The following is a 16,827-nucleotide window of genomic DNA, read 5'->3' on the forward strand; positions in this document are numbered from 1 at the left end:
CTCATATTGGAGGAAGTTTGGCATGGGGGTGTTCAAGGGCTGGTTAATGACTCCACAATGTGATCACACCCCACTTCCTGTCTTCCTGTCCATCCATCCTAAGCATGGGCTTTTCAAGCTTCAGGCTTGCCTTGATATCACAAGATAGCTGCTCAAAATCCAGCCATCATGGTCGAGTTCCAGTCAGGAAGAAGGGAGAAGAGAGATGTCAGATGCTTCCTTCTAACTCCTAATTACGGTCTACTGAAACATAAGAGATGGGGGGGAACAGTGAAGATTTGGAAAAAAATAACATAGTGAAAGAATTCACAGTCTCAGCTGCCTCCAGGGGTTGAGCCAGAAGCGGAGGCCAGCAGGTGGATTCTGGAAGGATGGGGAGGGCCGGGCTACGGCAGCCTGAGGAACACATGCCCCAGCTAAAGGAAAGGCTGTCCTGGGCACATATCACCAGAGCTTCTGAGTTTTCAAAGAGAAGCTAGAAATGCTGATTTTTATGTAAAATCTCAATATATGTCTATCAATGCGGCGATTCAGAAAATAATTTTTAAACACTGTGTGGGTTCGAAGGGTGACTGCCCATAGAATCCACCAGTGTGTGAGCGCTGGCAGGAGAGGCAAGGGACATACTGAGAGGACTTCTAGGCTCACACCTGATTTTGAGAAGAAAACAGAACTGAGAATGGTTCTAGCAAAGGGGGTTTCTAAAACACTCTCAGATGGGAACTGGATGATATCGAAAACATCGCTACAAATCTGTCCATGTATGATAAGCTTTATGATTCTTTCCATCATTTTCTCTCTATAATTAAGGGCATTTGCATGTAAAACTGGTTATTGTCAGGTTGGAGGCCCTTAGGTCTTATAGCCATCATTCCCAGTCTGTGGCCAGCACCGTCGGTGGGAGTGACAGTGACCGTGGCAACCAAGAGCAAGGAAAACAATGTCTTCAGGTGGGGAGTAGGCGGCCAGGGCAGGACTTGGACAGCGAACCCCTCTTCCTCCCTCCATGCCCTCCCAGTCAACGCCCTGCGTAATTAAAGATGTGGGAAGAAGTGGAGAAAACGTGGCACAACTGTTAATAGATGTTTTTTTTTCCTTTTGAAAGATACCGAAAAATCCCAACAGCAACTTAATCGTAAAAGATGATACTCTTTGCACTTGGATTTATCGAAGTAAGTTCGGTCTTGCCAGCTAAATGTAACAGCAAGCATTTTCTCTTGCTAACAACCATTCTCTCTCTCTCCTTTCTACTTCAGTTTAAATTTTGCTTCATTATGAATTAATAATATTTATGCCATATGTTAAATCGAGCCAAGTGCCCTTCTCTGGAGCACTGCACAAGAGACATATTTGCTGGTGAGATATATACTCCTCTCCGGTCTCCCACGCAAACAGCAGAAGCTGAACTTGGCTTTCACCTGGACGACCCACTCTTTTTCTCCGAGTTCCTTAAAGAGAACTGGAGGAAACAAAATAAACATCCGACCGAATTTATTTTCAGTGACCATCTCTCATAGTGTGCTGTGTAGATCAGCAGTTTTAGGAGTGAATTATGCTAATGCCAGTCTGGCCACATTCTATTTTTCTTTTCTACCAAGAAATGAGAAATAATGAACTGTCGTTCCCTTGTCTAGACTTAACTCGTCGAACCAGCTTTTCGTGCCGTTTTCTCAAGAGGCACATAATAGTAGCACATATTACCATGAATTAATGCGCCTCTTTTCTCTCTCTCTCTCTCTCTCTTTTTATGTCATAATAATTCCTGGGGCGTGGAGACTTCTCTTTCTCTGAGAAATAGAAATTAACTGATTCTTCAGTTTGACAGCTTTCTTTGAGAGAAATGCATTTTTGCCAGTTTCCTTCCATTGGATTACTAATCTGGGGGCCATTCTCTGTAATTTACTAAGAACACGTTCTGCAAACGTAGCCTCATATCAGGATCCAACATCAGTCTGCACGTGCTGCATTTCCCGTTTCCACAGCGGGCAGATTAAACCATTTGCCAGAACCGGGTTCGTTTCGAGGAAAGGGAGACGGCTCCTTGGCACCTGGAGCATTTGCTTCCTGCTTCATGTGAGGGCAGTCTGCTTGGAGAGCCCTGCTCAGGCCCTTTGTGGTGTCTGATCCTGTTCTCCTTTTAAATTAGAGAATGTTTTTTCTCTTTTTTTCCTTTTTTCCCCCTTCCACTCCCTTTGCTCATAGGGAGATATTAATATGTTTCATAATGGGTAGCTGTGGGGGGTTTTATGCTCTGAGAGGCAACGTGGTGTGTTAGAATGTTCTGGAAGGAAAGTATAAAGGCCCCCCCCCCTCCAGTCATTAACTCCTCCGTGACTTTGAAAATCCCCCTGTTCTGTGATGATCTCTTTCCAGTAATACTGTGAGATGCTATGCTTAGGATTCAGTCACCTTTAAAAAAATGTATTTTCTAAACCAGAGTTGTCATTTTCCCCTCCTATTTAGTGTTGGTTTGGTGTTTTGTTTTGTTTTGTTTTAATTAGCAAATATTGATCATTTGTTAGCTTTCACCTTATGGAAAACTCTCCAGGAGAAATAAGCTGTTTTTCTTTCACAGAGAAGGATGAACACAAAAGAAATTCTATAAATGGGATTTTACAGTGTGGAAAAAGTTGGTTTCTAAATTTCCCATGTGATGTCAGTGGTTGTTGAGAGGAAATGGGGCTGATAATTTCAGATCTTTCTATACATGGGCTCCTAATGAATGATTTGTGATTATCTCCTATCATATGTGCCCAAATCCCTTTGATTCTGGGGGAAAAAAACTAAAGAAGACAAAACATTTCTTCAAAATGGCTCTGTGTCATGGAGGAAGGCTAGGAGCTGCCCTTTAATACTTCTCCGTATGTGCCAGGCACTGAGCTACTCCTTAAAATGGCTTTGAATGGTGAGTCGTCTTATCTTCATTGTACAAATCAGGAAAGAACCTCAGTGACTTGTTCAAGGTCACATAGCAAAGTCAAGATTCAAACTCCTGTGCATGTGTTTCCGAGCTCTTTTTGTCCCATGCACCTCTCCAGACTATCCTTTGTCAAGAATTGTCCTGTTTCTCCTGTATTGCTTGGACTACTCTTCCACGGAAGAATTTATCCCTCCACTCCTTAGTCATTTCAGGAATTTCATCCCAGGGCATAAGGGGAAATGGTTCAAATGATTAAGAGCTACCAAGGCTTCATGTTTTCTACCCCAGACTCTGAGGTCACTTCCACCCTCCGAGAATGGCATCCAAGACAGGTTCAGCTCTGCACTACTCACTGGGCTCCGAATCCCACCTACTCATAATGGGCACAAAATTCATTCTGTAGTGATCGATGGATAAATGCAAAATTCATTCTAAACATGTTGTTACAAGGAGGCACTCCCTGTTTGGGTCAACTGAGAATATTTGGTGACCATGGGGACAAACCGAGGAGACTCTGTCCCCAAAAGACCCTGGTTGTCTTCCCTAGCCTTATATCCCAAAGTTCCCCCAACAGGGCCTCTCTAGAGACTCCCACTTTCCCAGGCCCACCTGAGACTTTGCCTTGAATCCTGGGTTCTTCCTACGGGCCTGGGCTGGGTCATCTCACGACTTCTCCCTGAAGCTCCTTAATCAACAACTCTCTCCTCCAGGGTAAGACTAGATGTGAATCCTAGCTGTGTGATCTTGGGCAAGTCACGTCCCTGCCTGCTCTTCAGTCTCATCTTACCTGTCATTGAAATGGGACTAAGAATACTTCCATCACAGGGCGGTTATGAAGATCCAGGGAGCCAATGGGCAGGAGAGGGCCTGGCCTACGGATGGGTACCCAAGAAATGCCTACAGAAGCAGAATTCTTTTTTAAAGCCTCTCCTGTCTCCTGCAGCCAGCATGGGTTTCCCCCTTTCCCCTGTCCAGGCACCAGATGTAGCAACCAAGTGTGTTTGTGGGCATCACTAGGGAGGATGAGTTACCTTGGAACAAGGATAAATGGAGAATTCTCTTTGGTAAATTACAGCTCCTGCTGAAGGTTTGACACTGCTATTTTCTACCTGTCAGAAAAAAATGACTATATACCAGTGGTCAGTTTGGGTTCCCTTTTTATACTCCATTAACCCACAGAGCAAGCCGGGCAGAGCTCCTGTCCCATGGGGGAGCAGGTAGTCAGGAGGACACCGATATGATAATTAGGGGAACGCGGTGGCTCTTTTTAATGAAGCTTTGAAAAATGAGCAGTGTGGGTTGTCGACACACCCCGGGAGAAGCTAGAGCATCGTCTCCAGCGGAACCCAACAGAGATAGCCATCTTGGTGACAGGCGACGTGAAAAGCTCTGCGTCCATTGACATGTTGTTACCAGGGCTCAGTAACTGTGCGCTGATGTGTTGGAAGTCCGCCACTGGTGACTTGTGATTGAAATACGGAGCAGGAGCCCAGGAGGGAGCGGGAGGTGAATTGATGGCCTGGGAAATACTGGTGGGAAAGATAGGAAAGAAGAGGCCGGGATGGAGAGAGGGAGCGAGCAGGTGTGCTGGCATGCACGGAACACCGATGTCATCTGGGCACCCTGCCGGGCACACGTCCAGCCACCACGGTCAGGGGTGTTCATGGGTTTGGAGAGGGGCTTCGGGGTGCCCAAATCCTGCTTGCCAATCAGCCCCTCTCCTGTGGGGTTCCTAAGGGAGCTATTCACACGAGGGCTAAAGACAAATGGGAAATCAAAGAACCACTTTATCATTAGCTGAGGCAGTGGATGAGGACATGTTCGCAGAGTTAAAAGCATCACTGAATGTAGTGCAGGCAGACAGCTGGCTCAGAGGTCTAGCTTCGGGATTCCCAGGGCAAACCCAGCCTGTGTTGGGACTCGCTTCCCAGCACGACCCTGTTCAGAAAGGTGGTGCGTCTGGACAAGGCAAGGCCTCCCTTCAGTCTGGACAGAGAACCTGGGCGTGCGTACCCAGTCAGTCTGACTGGCGAGCACCAGATCTCCAGAATGGACAGGGCCACTTGCTGAAAGGGCAGCCCCAAGCAGCCTCTGAAGGGTCCACATTCGAGCCCTGGAAGAGGAATTGGGAAAGGAGGGAGAGAGAGGGAGGAGAAGCAACAACTGCGGGCCCCCGGGTACCAGGCACCTGCTGGGTTCTTGGCGTGTGCTGCTTCATCTCATCCCAGCCCCCACGCGGGCGGTAGTCTTCTCTTCTTTTTAGGTATCAGCAAATAGAGGCATCGAAGGTTTCAGTAAATGCTCACAGTCACACGGCTAGAAAAAGCCAGAGCCAGCATTTCAATCCTGGTCTGTCTGATGCCCAAATCACGCTCTCCTCAAGTGTGCCAGACTGCCTCCCCACATCTCCAGACCCGAAAAACACAAACCACAAAAAACAAAACGAAACAAAACCAAGAGGGGAGGGGGAGGATTGCAAACACGCCTCTGTGCTCAGACGGGGAGCTGATGTGGGACTGAAAACCTGGTTATCTGAGCCTCTCTGCACTGGAGGAAATCAACTAGGGGAACTTCTGAACTCTGAGGCCAGCCCGTCCCTGGCCCTGCCATTTCCAGTTGACTCGCCAAAGTCAGGAATGAGCGTGGAGGGGCCCCACAGCACCGTGCCTCAGCCCATGCAAAGGGCATGGGCTAGCCGTGCTCGTCTGTGCTGGGAGTCTTGGGCTTGCCATGGCTGTTTGGGGCCCGTGTGACATCTCAGGGGACAGATTTAGATAGGAGCAGTGCAGGAACCTCAAGCCCCTGCCTGTAGGTTTGGGCCCAGGGACTCATCGGGTGAGCATTCCAGTGGGGACTCACTTCTGGATGGCAGCGATGTCTTCTGTCTGAACTCATGACATGGCTGTTTTCTTTGGGTCCCCCAGCGGGTCACTGTCACCCAAAAGACACTGGTAAGAGAGAAGAGCACCCAGGTCCGGCTTTTCTTTCTCCTCTTAGAGACTAATGGATACGAGGTAAAGACAGGCATAGGGACAATTTCTGAAACATGAGATTCTCATTCCCCCTCGGAGCGGGCAGAGACCTCCACCGGGAGGTGTTGGAAGAGGTCAAACACAGCGACTGTTTTGTAAGGATGGAACCTGAGGCTCAGGAACAGGAGATGGATTCTCTAGGGCGGTCAGCTTCCAAGCGGCAGAGCCAGATTCAACTCAAGACGTGCCATCCTCAAGTCCTGGCTCTTTCCAGCCCTTTAGAATGGGCCAAATGACAGAAACCCACATAATCTATCCTTCGATTACATTTTCAGCCTTCTTTCCCACCACCCCAGCCTTAAACCCATCGCTAATCCCAGCTGTGGGAAGGCGGGGCCTCCAGGCAGGACCCCCAGCCCAGGGAAGGCGTGGAGGCAAACGGAAGAGGCCACGCCCCTTCTAGCAGTAATATGTCCCCTCCCGTCTTTGGCAGGAACTGCAAACTCAGCAGCAGCAGCTTGTCCATGGCGGCCGTGGACATCCTCTACATTGACATCACAAGGAGGTGGAACTCCATGACGCTGGACCAGCGGGACTCGGGTAGGCACCTGAGGACTGGCCTCCGCCCTGTCTAGTGCGAGTCCAGAGTTGTGGGCGGGACCCTTTGGGTTTTTTCTTATTCAGGGTCAAGCTGGGGAAAGAGGAGGGTTACCGTGTCAGCTCTAGATATCGCTAGAGGGATTGAGCTGAACTTGAATTCAGGAGCCTGAATTCCTCCACCAAGGCTGTGCCCACTCAAATTCAAATGCCACCATTAGAATTCCTTGTCTCTGCTTAAGGCTTTGATTATACTCGCTTAATCGTTCATGTGCTCATCTCTTGGCACACATGTACTAGCGTGTGCTGGGCCAGGCCCTGGATAGACAGGAGCGAGTAGCACTTGGCTCTCACTCACTGTAGACCAGGGAGGCAGAGGAGAGCCCAGCGCTGGCATGCCGTGCTGTATGCTGGCGTGGAGGGGGTGCAGGGGAGGGAGCCCAGCGGAGGAGATCCTGTGGAGGGAGGCCTGAAGAAGACTTCTTGGAGAAGGGTGAGTGGGAGAAGCCAGTGAACAGGGCAGCATGGACCCTTCTGGCAGGCGTGGTCTGGCTGAGACATGGACACAGGCGGGGAAGGCTCAGATAACCCCAAGAAACTCGGAGGGACAGAGCAGGAGGGGAAGGGAGAAGCGGCAGTGATGGGCTTGCTAGAGCCATCCAGGCCTTGAATCCACATAGAAGAGTTTGCTCTTGATCCCCTAAATTATGGTAGGGTGGGTGTGGGGAGGATGAAGAGTTTCGTTAGAAGGATCCACCTTGGGGTGAACGCATTTCTGATCTTCTTCCTCACACCGTGTTTTTCCATTTGTATAAATCATAAAATTACGCCGTGCTTCCATGCATAGTCCTCATTAAACCTCCCCGTGAGCTAGTGCACTAGGTATCAGCGTTTGAATTTCACAGACGGTAAACTGTAGCTCGGGTGACCGGGCACCCAAGCTTCCCTCCCTTGGGCTGCCTCCTGGCCAAAGGGACGCCAGGCAGGAGGGGGCGCCTTGCGGAGCAACTTTCTCCTGTGATCTGGTGGGGAGGTCAAGAAATCAGAGCTTGGGAGACCCAGATTACCACTGACTGTGCCATTTTCTACCCATGTGAGCTGAGAAAGCCATTCTGCCTCCTGTCTCCGCTTCCTCTTCCGTAAATGGGGCCAACCGTACCTGCTCGCCAGGGGTGCCCTGCGGTCTCTGTATCCATGGGTGGGAATGTGGGAATGTGGACCCTTGCTGGCAATACGAAGGGGCTCATCTTATCAGTGGGCAGGGCTTGGGGAGAACCCCGGGGGTGGGTCTGTGTGAGCGTGAGGGGCTCCCTGTCACATCCTACCCGCCCCCCCCCCCACAAATGGGCTACAGCTTTTGACCGCAGAGATCATCACCTTTTAAATAATGATGCCACCAGCTGCTGTGGTTGGGCGAGTCCGACGCGTGAGCTCTCCGCCGGGTGCTTCGTGGGCGCAGCCCTGGCTGGAATTCTGGAAGGGGGTAGAATCACCTCCTCCAGAGAGGGGTTCAGCCTCTAGGGGTTCACCTAAGGCTGAGGTTCAGCCTTAGGTGGCGGGCGTGGCCATCACACCAAGCTGCCACAGGTCCCCTTGCGGGCTGCTTGACCCTGCGAGGTGGTCCTGGGGTAGGATGACCACCCAGCTCCCTACGGCTCTCCTTCCGTGAATGCAAAAGCGAACCTCAGGGAATACCGGTAGGCACCCAGTCCACAAGGTGAGTTCCACCGCGTGTCTGTGGGCGGAGCGCCCTTGCAGCCCTCCCTGGCAACTAGCCACGGCTGGAGATGGCGCGTCTTCCGAATCGGGCAGATTAATTATCATCTCGAGGACGGAAGGTGCTCACATGACAGTTGAGCTGCGCGCTTTTTGCTGACGCCTTCAGAAAGCGAAGAAGTGTTGGCTCTGTGAGTTGAATGCAGGGAGTCCTCGCAGGATCCTGTGGAGGGGGCCGGGAGAGGGGGTGGGGGTGGCGGCGGAATTATTAAATATTGAAATTGATCAGGAGTAGCAGCAGGAAGCTATTTATCATGTTTTATTGCTGCAAACTAGCATTACCATCTGGCCCATTGTTAATTCTGAATAGCTTTTCATGTTTTGTTTGCCTCTTAAATTGCTCTCTGTAAGCGGAATCCACAGGGGCTGTCCACAGCACAGGCTCGGGTGAGGTTTTCTGGGGTCTGCCAGGATCTCTGCGTCCTGCTGACCAAGCGAAAGCGATGAGAATAATACCAGTTTTTAGCACCTACTGACAGGCGAATGCGGGGCTGGGATCTCCCAGGCCTGTGGCCATGCCCGGGTCATCAGTCCTTAGCAGCAACTGGGATTTCAAGATTCCCCTCCCTGGCTGGTTCTCACCCCAGACCTTCCTAGTGGGTGATTGTATCCCATTTCACAGATGAGCATCCTGAGGTTCCAAGAGCAAGTGACTTGTCTAAAATCTTACAGCCAGTGAGTAGCAGAGGCCTCCATGTGAAGTCAAGCCTCCTGCCTCCTGGCCCAGGATGCTGTCCCCTATCCAGCACCGCCCCCCCCCCCCAACCAGCAGTGGTGTTCATTTGAGTGATGGGGGAGGGAGCAGGGCTGGTAAAGCAGGGAGGTGAAAGGTCAACTCATAGAGCACAGGGCCTCTGGGAAGATGGAACTGGAGTGGGAGGTTGGTTGCCTGGTGTGAGCGCCTGTCTCCCCTGACGTCATCCTCGGAGTTTGACTCCTGTTTCCATGGTTCCTGAAACGAAATCACAGACTTGGGGGGTGTGGGGTACAGATAGTGGGGGCTGGGCATTACAGCCAGAGAGGAGAAGCCTGTCTGTGCCCAGGGTCTCAGGGACTACTACCGTCTGGCAGCTGGCAAAGAACAGGGGCCCCGTTCTTGCTTCCTGAGAAGGCTGGTCTGACACCCCGATTCTCAAGGATAAGGTGCTGCTGAAGTCAGCCACATTCTTGGGAGCATCTGGGAAGCTCCCAAAGAGCACAAAAGGACGTTTGTGGTTGGGTGGTGGTTTTCTCTTTGGGTGAGGATCAGCAGAAAGAACCAGACAGTCCTCGCTCCTTCCCTCCATGGTGCCGAGCCAAAGGATCCTCGTGCTCTCTCAGTTGCAGCTCAGTCCTGGCCAGAGGTGTGGAAGCCCAGTCAGATGGGAGCAGCTTTATCTACCCCAGAGCTGCCGTGGAGCTGACAAGAGAGTAGTCAGAAGAGAGATAGAACTGGGCGGTCATTCTCAGAGGGCACACATTCACTCATTCAACAAACAGGTAATGAACATGTTAGCAGGTATTGGGCCGATGGGAATATAAATTATTTACAGATCCTGCCCTTGAGAAAAAAAGTAATAGAGACCATTTACTGCACATTTACTATGTGACAGAAATACTAAAGGCTTGTTATGAATTCTCCCATTTACTTCTCCCACAGCCCTGTGAGATAAGAGTTTTTTTCCCATTTGACAGACAAGAAGCCCGAGGCTTCAAGAGGTGAATTTAAACAGGTGTGTCAAGTACATCAGTGGGGACCCTGGGATTTGAACCAAAAGCCGTCTGCATTCAGAGCCTTTTCATTATACCCAGTGTCTCTAGCCACACAAGTGAAAAGGACACACAGTTGACAGTTGTCGTAGGGTATGGCCAGAACGCCCATAGGGAAGCAACAAAGGAGAGGCGCTGTGAGGGTAAGAAAAAGAACATATACAAAGCCCTGAGCATGGTGCGCATCCCAGAAAAGTCACTCTCTATGAGTTCAGTATCCCTGAAGGCTGGCACAGGGCCAGAGCAAGATCTTGCTCAGTGCCCAGTGGATGTTTGATGAGCAGATAAATAGCGATAAAATATGTCCTGCATCCCCGAAATAGGATGTTCCGAGTGTGAGGGCCACGGCTTATGGTAGAGGTGGTCTCACCGACAGAGTCTCCCTTTCTGCTCCTTAACATCCTGCAGAAAACACCATCCCGTTTGGCGAAGAGCATCACCCTACACCCAGCACCAGCTGTGTCTAACTGCTCGGGCAAGGTCCCCTTTCTGGAAGCCAGTCCAGACCTCCCTTCCTCCCTTAGGAGGCTTCAGCAGCCGCTGAAGGGGTTAACCCAATTCCTGAAGTCTGAAACCTTAATGAAACCTGCATGGGGAGACCCTACTATTTAAGGGGAAAAAGAAAAACAGTGTTTAGAAAGATAAGTGAGAAAAAAAATCAAAACTAGTATATAAAAAAAAAAGATTTCGCATCATGAACTCTAAATCTCAGACCATTCTTTTAAGCAGCCTTGTTTTCTATCTTTTTTTTTTTTTCCCCAGAACTGGAATTAGGGCACAGAACTGGATTAATCATAATCCTTGGTTCATTGAGAGCCTTCCAGCCCCATCCACACATAACCTGCTTTTATCTAGTCAGCTTTTTAATTTAGTAATTTTTAAATAATGTAATAAGCATCCACGACTCACCACCTAAAAGGAAATCTAGGACTTGACAATAACCCACGCCCAGCAGGTGGCTCTCCCCCAGCACCAGCCCATTCCCCGCCTCTTTCTACCCACAGGACCCTCGTCTGGATCCTGCGCTTGTCAGTCCCTGGATAGTCTTGCTGCTTCTCTGTTAGAATGTCAACCACTACTTAGGAGCGTCATGGAATTTAGCAATACGCAATCTCACACTGCTCCGGGAGGCCAGCGTAATCAGCATTCAAATAAATAAATAAAGATTTCAATTTGCAATTCTAGAATTTCTAGCAGAACGGAAATCTAAAATGCAGGTCTTCTCAGCCAAACTGAGGTCTGGTAGCCCTGTCGTTGCCCAGAATCCAATGAAGGAACAAATGTGTCGGTGAAGATGCAGTCATTTCATGTAAATTGCACTCCCAAGCACCTCCTTATCATTGAGACTTTGCTCTCAACTCTTCCCAGAGTGGAATTTCACTTCTCTGTGCTAGAGACGAGGACAGCATCACGATGAGGCAATAAAAGGTAGTATTACTGCGTCATCTATGAGAGACCAACGTTTCACTGGCAAAGGGAACATTTGAGCCCAGCACCTGGACATCTTGTCCATCTAACACACAACCGGCATCTGGAGTCTGTCCCAGTAATCAATGGAACATGATTGCAAAGCAAGAAAACAGGGATTGAAGGGTCTTTCCTACCCACCCCCCTCCCCGCTTCTCCACCCATTCAAGCACGCCTGCGCGCACACACCCCCTGCTTGCAGAGGGAAATCTAGGAGTGGCATCGTTTAATGTCTGATACATCCTGCATTTCTTCTGCTGCCTGAAGAATGTCTGAGCTACATGGCCCCCCTTCCTGGCCTGGGGCTGCCTGAGTTTGAGCGGCACTATAACCGAAGCCACAGGCTCCGGGATCCAACAGACCCGGCCTCGAATCCGAATCTGAGCTCTGCAACTTGGCTAGCAGGTTACATAACTCCCTTGGAGCCTCACGTTCTTCCTCTGCAAAATGGAGATAGCAATGGTGCCCACCTCCTAAAAACAGTACCTGGACAGCCGTGGCACGGCTCAGGAAGGGGCTGCCCCTGCCACAGTCACATGCTTGGCTCTCGCTGCGCTCCTCTCTCCGGAAATGCCTCCCTCACCTGCTCATGCCCAGGGCTCCGTAGGTGCTGGGACCGGAGGAGGAAGTGCCTTCCTGCCGGGTCTGTGACTGTAAACCGCCTAGTGCCTCACTGCTGTCGCCTCCCATTTCCTCGCCCCTGAGTCCCACACCACACTGTGGGGTGGTGTGGCCAGGAAGAGGGGGTGCGCGGTGGTGCTGTGAGACTGGGGAGGGCTAGAGGCTGTTAGCCAGCCTCCCTGCACACCTGCTGTGGTCTCCGAAGGCCGGCTCTGGCCATTCCTTCCCGTGTCTGCTCTCACACTGGGGGTGCTCGCTGCGGTGCCCCCCAGCCCTCCTCTGCGTCACGTCTCCATGCGAAGCCACCAGCAGCACCTGCGGGCGCTGGTCTAAGACCCCAGTGCTGGGGTAGAGCATCTGCAAGAGGGAGAGCCTCGCAGACTGGACCCCCCTCCCCCGCAGCCGCCACCACTCTCACTAGCCCCCCACTCACTCACTCCAGCCGGGGTAGCCGCCACCTTGGAGGGCCTCCACGAGGCTCCTTACCTCTGCTGGAAACCCCTCCCCTTGCACCACTACCGCCCAGGCCATCTCCATAAGGAGACCCTCAGGCTGGGCCCCCTCCCCGTCAGCCTGCTGCTCCTTAACAACACCGATCGCAGCCACTTAAATGCCATGGAATGAGTGTGGCCTTTGCCCTTGAAGCTAGACTTAACCTCCGTGAAGCCGAGCGCTATGCCCGGCACATAGTAGGTGTTCTGCAAACGTGTCAGAGGAGCTCAGATCAGACCCTGACGATCAGCGGCGCCCGTGGGCGTCTGAGTCTTATGACTGTCTCTCACCAAATTTCCTCAGTCGACTTATGCAAATCAGGTGCCTCCTATACTTTCATCAGCTGGAATGAGCCCCAAGTAAAATGTATTTGGTTAACGATGTACTGAAATATTTAAAAGTATTTTTACTTGGTGTTTAACAAAGCCTGGCTTATACATATACATGGACGGCCCCCTCCCTCTGAGATCGGGGAGGCGGCGGATCACTCGGTGGGTTCCATGCCGCGCCTCTTGCAACGTGTCTGGCGCAAGCGACATTCTTCAGCCTTGGATTTTCTTGAAGTCAGATGGTCTGGATGCGTGCCCTACATGCTTACAAAATAGGCAGCATCAGAATCATCCTTAATAAAGGCAAGCGAGCCGGCAGAGAGGCCCGCGCACCCTCTCCCTCACACAGACCCTGGCGGGCCTGCCGCCTCGTGGGCTGCGTGTTCTGGAATCACTTCTCCCCTTCGCAAGGGCTGTCAGGAGCCCCCGTGTCCCGGGCACCCATTCGTCATCCTCTCCACCGTCACCTCTGGGGTGAAGGGAACAGGCTGTCTGTCCACTGAGCTGGTCTGCCCCGCCGGACCCTCAAAACTCACAAAAAGGGAAAAGCAGAATGATAGTTTATGCAGCGCCACCCGCCTCTTTGCTTGTGCCTGTTGCTTACCACTGTGGACCCTGCAGGGACAGCCACGGGGGAGGGAGGTTGTTGGGGAAGTGGGAGCCCCCGAGTCATGTGGCCTGCGGTCCCACAGCGACACCCCCCAGCTGGCAGCTCTTGGAGGGGACACTTCAGCTCTGCAAGCTTCAGTTTCCTTTAAAAGGGGGCTGATGACATCCGCCTTGGGTTGTTTTAAGAATTTAGTGAGGAAGAGTATGCCTGGCTCAAACAAGTATTTGTGGATCTGTCTGTCTGTTTGAAGCACTGTCGAGGTTCCTGATGTTTGTGTGTGCTTTACAGATTACAAAGCACTCTCCCCGTCCTCTTGGGATTCCTGGTGAGCTGGGTCTTATTCCCACGAACCCATTCTCAGAAGAGGAAACTGAGGCTTGGGGGGATGGGGCAGAGCGGGTTGGGGGGTGGAGCAGAGTGGGAGGGAACCCTGTCCCGAGCCTCTGCCTTGTGCTGCCTAGGAAGTGACAACAGTCACAGCCGCATGAAGATGCAAGGGCCCGGCCAATCCCCAAATGTCCCCAGGCCCAAGACCCTGATTCAGTGACCCAGGCATCCGTAAGGATTGGGCAGAGTTGTGTTTGGTCCCAGTCTTGGCTCAAGGAGACATAGGCTGTGACAGACACATCTGGGGGGCTTCTCCCCCAGGCAGCCCCCCATCTGTTTCTCCTCCCGCCAGAGACTCCCCTGTTTGGGTACTCTCTACTGTCACAAATACGGCACAGAAGCTCCCCACAGCCCTGCTCCTTAGAGTTGAGGAAGTGAGGCCTGGCCGGGTTAAGGGCCACCACTGATGGTGCCCAGCTAGTATGAAGAATTTATGGGAACGTTGAGCAGATAGTACAGAGAATTCCCATCTGTCCCCCTACATTGTCCACTCTTATATCTTGTATGACTGTATGCATATTAGTGAATAAATATCAATACGTTATTAAAGTCCATAGTTTACATTAAAGTTGATGCTGTGTTTTCTATGTGTTTTGACAAGCGCATAATGTAATTTCCCCAGCGTTATAGGACCATACAGAATAGTCTCACGGCCCTAAAAACCCCCGGTGTCCCACCTGTTCCTCCTCGCTCACCCTACACCCCTGACAACGTTCTGCTGTGTCCTTAGCTTTGCCTTTTCCTGAATGTCACACGATGGGAATTGTACCGTGCCTGCCATTTCAGACTGGCTTCTTTCACTTAGCAGCGTGCATTTAAGGGTCTTCCGTGTCTTTTTGTGACTCAGTCGCTCAGTTCTTTATGTTTCTGAGCAGTGGTCCACTGAACGGTTACATCACAGCTCGCCAATCCTTTCACCTATTGAAGAATATCTTGGTTGCTTCCAAACTTTGGCTATTATGAATAAAGCTATTATAAACATTTGTGCGCAGGCTTTGTGTGGACCTAAGTCTTCAGCACAAGTGGGCAAATACCTAGGAATGTGATTGCTCAGTCATGTAGTAAGACTGTGTTTAGCTTTGTAAGAAACTGCCAAACTTTCAAAGTGGCTTACCCTTTCATGTTTCCTGAACAATGAATAAGATTGCCTTGTCAGCATTTAGTATTGTCAGGCTTTGGATTTAGCCATTGTAATGGGAGGGTAGTGGTGTTTCATTGTTTTCATTTGCATTTCCCTAAAGACGTGAGATGTTGAGTATCTTTCCATTTGCTTATTTGCTTTCTGTACATTTTCTTTGGTGCAATGTCCATTCAGATCTTTTGCCTGTGTTTCAACTGGGCCATTGGGTTGCTTTCTTCCATATTGTTGAGTTTTAAGAGTTCTTTGTATATTTTAGATACAAATCCTTTATCAAATATGTCTTTTGGAAGGGTTTTCTCCCAACATGTGGCTTATCTTTTGAATTTCATAAGTGTCTTTTGCAGAGCAGTTCTTGGTTTCATTAAAGCCTAACGTCATTTTATTTTTTGGTGTTTTTTGTTTGTTTGTTTGTTTGTTTGTTTTTGCTTTCATGGATCTCGCTTTTGGTGTTGTATCTCAAAATGCATAACCAAATCCAAGGCCCTCCAGATTTTTTCCTATACTATCTTCTAGAAGTTTTATAGTTTTGTATTTTACATTTAGGTCTATGATATATTTTGAGTTAATTTTTGTGAAAGGTACAAAATCTGTGTCTAGATTTAGGGGGGAGGGTGATGAATATGGATGTCCAATTATTTCAGCACCATTTGTTGAAATGACTAGTTGTCCCCTCCCCCCTATTGAATGGCCATTGCTCATTTGTCAAAGATTAGTTGATTACATTTGTGTAAGTCTATTTCTGGACTCTCTATTCTGTTCCATTGATCTATTTATATGTTCTTTTGCTAGTATGACGTTGTTTTTTTGGGTTCTTTAAAATATTTTATTTATATATTTGACAGAGAAAGCATGAGCGGGGAGCTTAGGGGGGTTGTAGAGGGCAAGGGAGAAGTAGACACCCCACCGAGCGGGGAGTCTACTCGGGACTTGATCCCAGGACCCTGAGATCATGACCTGAGCAAAATCAAGAGTCAGACACTTAACCAAATGAGTCACCCAGGCACCCCCCCATATAAATTTTAGATTCACTTTAATATCCACAAAATGACTTGCTGAGATTATAATTTGGAATGTGTTGACTTACATACCTTTTCTTTTCTTGTCTTTCTGTACTAACCAAGACTCCCAGTACAATGCTGAAAAGAAGAGGTGAGAAGGGGACATCCTTGCCTTGTTCTCAGTCTTAGGGGAAAAGCATCTAGTTTCTCTCCACTAAGTATGATGTTAGCTGTGGGGTTTTTTAAAAAAATAGATATTCTTTATCAAGTGAACAAAATTTGTTTAGAGGATGTTTTTCTTTTAAATCATGACTAGGTATTTGATTTTGTCAAATGTTTCTCCTGGATCTATCAGTATGATCATATGATTTTTCTTCTTTGGCTTACTGTTGCAATAGATTACATTAATTGATTACTGAATATTGAAACAGCCTTGCACACTTGGAATAAATCCCATTGGCAATGGTGTGTAATTCTTTTTATACACTATTAAGTTTCATTTGCTAAAATTTTATTGAGGATTTTTGTATTCATGTTCATGAGACCTATTATTCTATAGTTTTCCTTTCTAATAATGCCATTATGTATTATTAGGGTAATGCTGGTTTCATAAAACAGAATTGGGAGAGTAGTGGTATTTCATTGTTTTCATTTGCATTTCCAAAAAGACATAAGATATTGAGTATCTTTCCATTTACTTATTTGCTTTCTGTTACACCTTCTTTGGTGCAATGTCCATTCAGATCTTTTGTTGTATTTCAGTTTTCC

At 49.3% G+C, this 16,827-nt stretch overlaps 1 protein-coding gene across 5 annotated transcripts in view; it reads left to right on the plus strand.

Annotated features, from left to right (window-relative positions):
• The window catches only part of TTLL11 (tubulin tyrosine ligase like 11), a 225,907-nt gene that overhangs the window by 188,457 nt on the left and 20,623 nt on the right, over positions 1-16,827 (plus strand). For all 5 annotated transcript variants that reach the window (XM_059141423.1, XM_059141424.1, XM_059141425.1 and 2 more), the window contains one exon: positions 6,386-6,492. In XM_059141423.1, the coding sequence (XP_058997406.1) occupies positions 6,386-6,492 (107 nt within the window). The remainder of the gene's footprint in view (positions 1-6,385; positions 6,493-16,827) is intronic.

The sequence above is a fragment of the Mustela lutreola genome, chromosome 12, assembly GCF_030435805.1.
Source record: "Mustela lutreola isolate mMusLut2 chromosome 12, mMusLut2.pri, whole genome shotgun sequence".
Classification (NCBI taxonomy): Eukaryota; Metazoa; Chordata; class Mammalia; order Carnivora; family Mustelidae; genus Mustela; species Mustela lutreola.